Source organism: Limulus polyphemus, unplaced genomic scaffold (assembly GCF_000517525.1).
Source record: "Limulus polyphemus unplaced genomic scaffold, Limulus_polyphemus-2.1.2 Scaffold382, whole genome shotgun sequence".
In the NCBI taxonomy this organism is placed as follows: domain Eukaryota; kingdom Metazoa; phylum Arthropoda; class Merostomata; order Xiphosura; family Limulidae; genus Limulus; species Limulus polyphemus.
In genome coordinates, this window is record NW_013665992.1 from 454,963 (window position 1) to 458,212 (window position 3,250).

The 3,250-nt window shown below is 28.9% G+C and overlaps 1 protein-coding gene across 2 annotated transcripts in view; it reads left to right on the forward strand.

The window, feature by feature from the left end:
- The first annotated feature begins 299 nt into the window (after positions 1-299).
- LOC106457861 (mitochondrial import inner membrane translocase subunit Tim29-like) overlaps positions 300-3,250 on the forward strand; it is a 35,459-nt gene continuing 32,508 nt past the window's right edge. For both annotated transcript variants that reach the window (XM_013917310.2, XM_022383912.1), the window contains exon 1: positions 300-730. In XM_013917310.2, coding sequence (XP_013772764.1) covers positions 493-730 — 238 coding nt within the window. In that variant the 5' untranslated portion in view covers positions 300-492. The remainder of the gene's footprint in view (positions 731-3,250) is intronic.

Here is a 3,250-nt window from a genome sequence, read left to right on the forward strand (position 1 = left end):
TATTTACGACCATTTGATATGCTGTTTTGTATTTTGTACTGAGTTTTTGAATTCATATTTTAATATTTGGTGATAGAAATGAACCAAATAGAAGTTTAATTTATAGTAAACAGAGAAAGTGCTCTAAATTTATATTAACAAGTGTTTCCAATATATTCTATAACTTCAGAGCTTAATTCAAGATTACTAGTCGATTTTCCAGGACTTATATGCACAACGCTAGAATTAAAAATAATATTTAGTTACAATATGAGTTATGCTATCCTGTTACTTAAAACGTTGTAAATTCAGTAGTTGAAACATAGGGCTGGCAGTAATACTGATGCAAATAGCTGGAAGTCTATAGTTTATATATTTCTTAGAACTGTGTAATGGAAACTACCATTTTTTTGTTAGAAGAGTATAAATGGTTTTGTAAATACTGTGTGAACCAAAAGCTATATTACTTCTATTAGTTTTTTGTTCGTTTAAGTTTAAGGTATTGTGTAAACAATGTTGTGTCGATCAGCAGCGAAATTATGGCAGTTAGGACTACGCCATAATTTCTCAAGCTTCTCAAAGTTAAAAGGATCAAAGAATTATGACCAGTATAAATTTAACTTTATTAGTAGTAAAAATGTTATAGGCCTAAAGGAAAGGTTTCAAGACAATATTCTTCGTTTAAAGGTATATATAGAAGAAAAAATGCGTTTACCAGAAAAGCTAAAAGGAGGCAGAGTAGAAAAATGGGGTGAGCTACTACTAGTATTAATACTATCACAATTACTAAATTAGCAGTACTAATAGAAGTTTTAACTTTTTAAAGTATATTTTACAAATCTTCATTCTACTATAACTTATAAATTATTGGCAATTGACTGGGATAGGAAGTTTTTTGCAGCAGTGAAAAAAAGAGAAGGCATTTAGTTAAATAAGTTTAATAGGTATCATTCAAAAGTTTAGAAATGGATATCATAAAGTTAATTGGTGATAAGTGTTGATATTTTCAACAAAACGTGTATTTAAATTAAGATTAAATTGGATTACATTTACACATACTGACATAGTTTCTCGTTTACTTTTACTATTAGTGTTAGGCTTTAAGTTAAATTTTAGAGACAGGTTTTTTTATGAACTGATACGGCATTTATTTTATATAAAATTTGAAAGTTGTATAGTAATAGATAAAGTTAATTTACGATAAGTATTGATATTTAAAGTAAAATGTTATTTACATTAAGTTTAAATTGGACTAGAATTACACATAGTTACCTGTTTACTATTATGTTATCATTAACCTTAACATTAAATTTTGGTTAAAGCCAGGAGTGTGCTTATAATATTTATAACCTATTATATTAGTAATACTAGTAATAGCACGTTAAATATAATCTTAACTTCATTACACTTTACACTTAAAATTACAGTTAATATAATTAACAGTTATGGTTAAGAATATTCTAGCTACCAAGGGTTCTCAATTGATAAAATATGATAGATGCCAGTAGAGTGTTTTATTAATAAACTCTGGGTTAAAGTGTACTTTTAGGGAGGCTAGTAGCCAGGATGTACAGTTTATTTGCAGGTTAGAGAAGAAGTTGGAAGGTTTTCTGGTAAAGTTGCAGAGGTGGAAAAAGAGAAATGTAAATTGGTTGAAGTGGTGACGAGGCTTAGTGAAGAACTTAAACTTCTACACCCAAAGGGCAAATGAGATTTCAAGGGAGCTAAGAAAGGAAATAGGACTAAAAGCTTGGAAAATAATGTATTTAGGGGCAAGGATGGGTTTGGGTTTAGGTTAAACAATTGGTTCCAAGCACAAATGTTTATGAAGGAAATACTATGGATTTGGTTTACCTTGATTTTTCAGAAAGTGTTTGATAAGGTGCCTCAGAAAAGACTTGGTATATAAAAAAAAATAAAATAAATCTGTGGGTGGGAGGGAAATATTATTAAACCTTTCCAGATGGGTCACAGATCAAAGGCCATGTCATCACATTTGTTGACTTGCATTCAAAATTTTATTGAACTACTATTTCATGAATTTATGTTAATAATTTTGGAATCAAACTGTGAAATAAATTCAAATTTTAGTATTATACATTATTCAATTTCTTAATTTAAAAGTAAATGTTAAAAAATACAGTTAAACAGATTTTTGGTATGTTGAATGCAGCGCTGGTTCAAATTAGATGTTTCTGATGTCAAAATACTAAGTCTATAGTTTTGTATGAATTAGGAACTAAAATTACCAATATCGATAAGCTAGAATATAAAATAAGAACCTTGTATCTTTTCTGTTTGCTGAGATATTACTCATAAAAAGTCATATACTGAATCAAATACAATGGCCTGGCTCACCTCTTTCCATTTTTGGAAACAGTCCCTTATATACACTTACTTCAGTATATGACGTGAATAACCAATCGAAAGCTTAGAATGTCTATCTAGTAGCTTTCTCAGCCATTCTAAAGTGTGAGGATGCTATCTCGTTCTTTCAACCTAAGATTTCAAGGAGGTAGGTTATGTCTTTAGTCTGCTTGAAATTTCATATTTTTTAGACCGAAATACAGCTTAGTTACTAAGCTTGATAAATTATAGTGGAATTCTGTGGTATCGATATAGTAATATGTGATTTTTTTTTGGTTATTCAACTGAATATATAAAAGCTGAAAAAAAACAATTTCATTTCATATCCTCCATGTGTGAAATTTTAAAAGGCTTGCCAACCTACATCAAGCAGCAACTGAGTACAGAGGTCGTAACTAGAAGAAATAATTGTTTGCTCTACTTCTTTATTTATTGTTATATGCATATATAATGTATGATAATTGAAATGTGACTGTATTTTACAAAATACTAGTCTACTAAAACACAGCCAAGACAGGTCAGTTTGTAAAGACTTATAGGTCAGTTTTAAATTATTGGATACAGTAACATGAGTGCGCATGTACTGCATCATTGTAACTTCTGTATTGTTAGCCAGGCATGGGTGAAAGGTCAAACATAAATGTTTAGACTAAATAGCTTAAATCTCATAACATTATACATTTATATATATTTATTATTTTTATTATATTCCTCATGTGATAATTTGTGTTCATTCTAGAATAAAAGAGGCATAATTTATATTTATTTCCTAATATTTTTTATGGTGTTTATGAGATCGGTGAAATCTACCAAACCTGTACAGAGATTCCTTACTGAAAATAACAGATAAAATATTAAGTTTTTTCTTAAGAAATGTCTGATAACTATCTGGATGTTATATAGA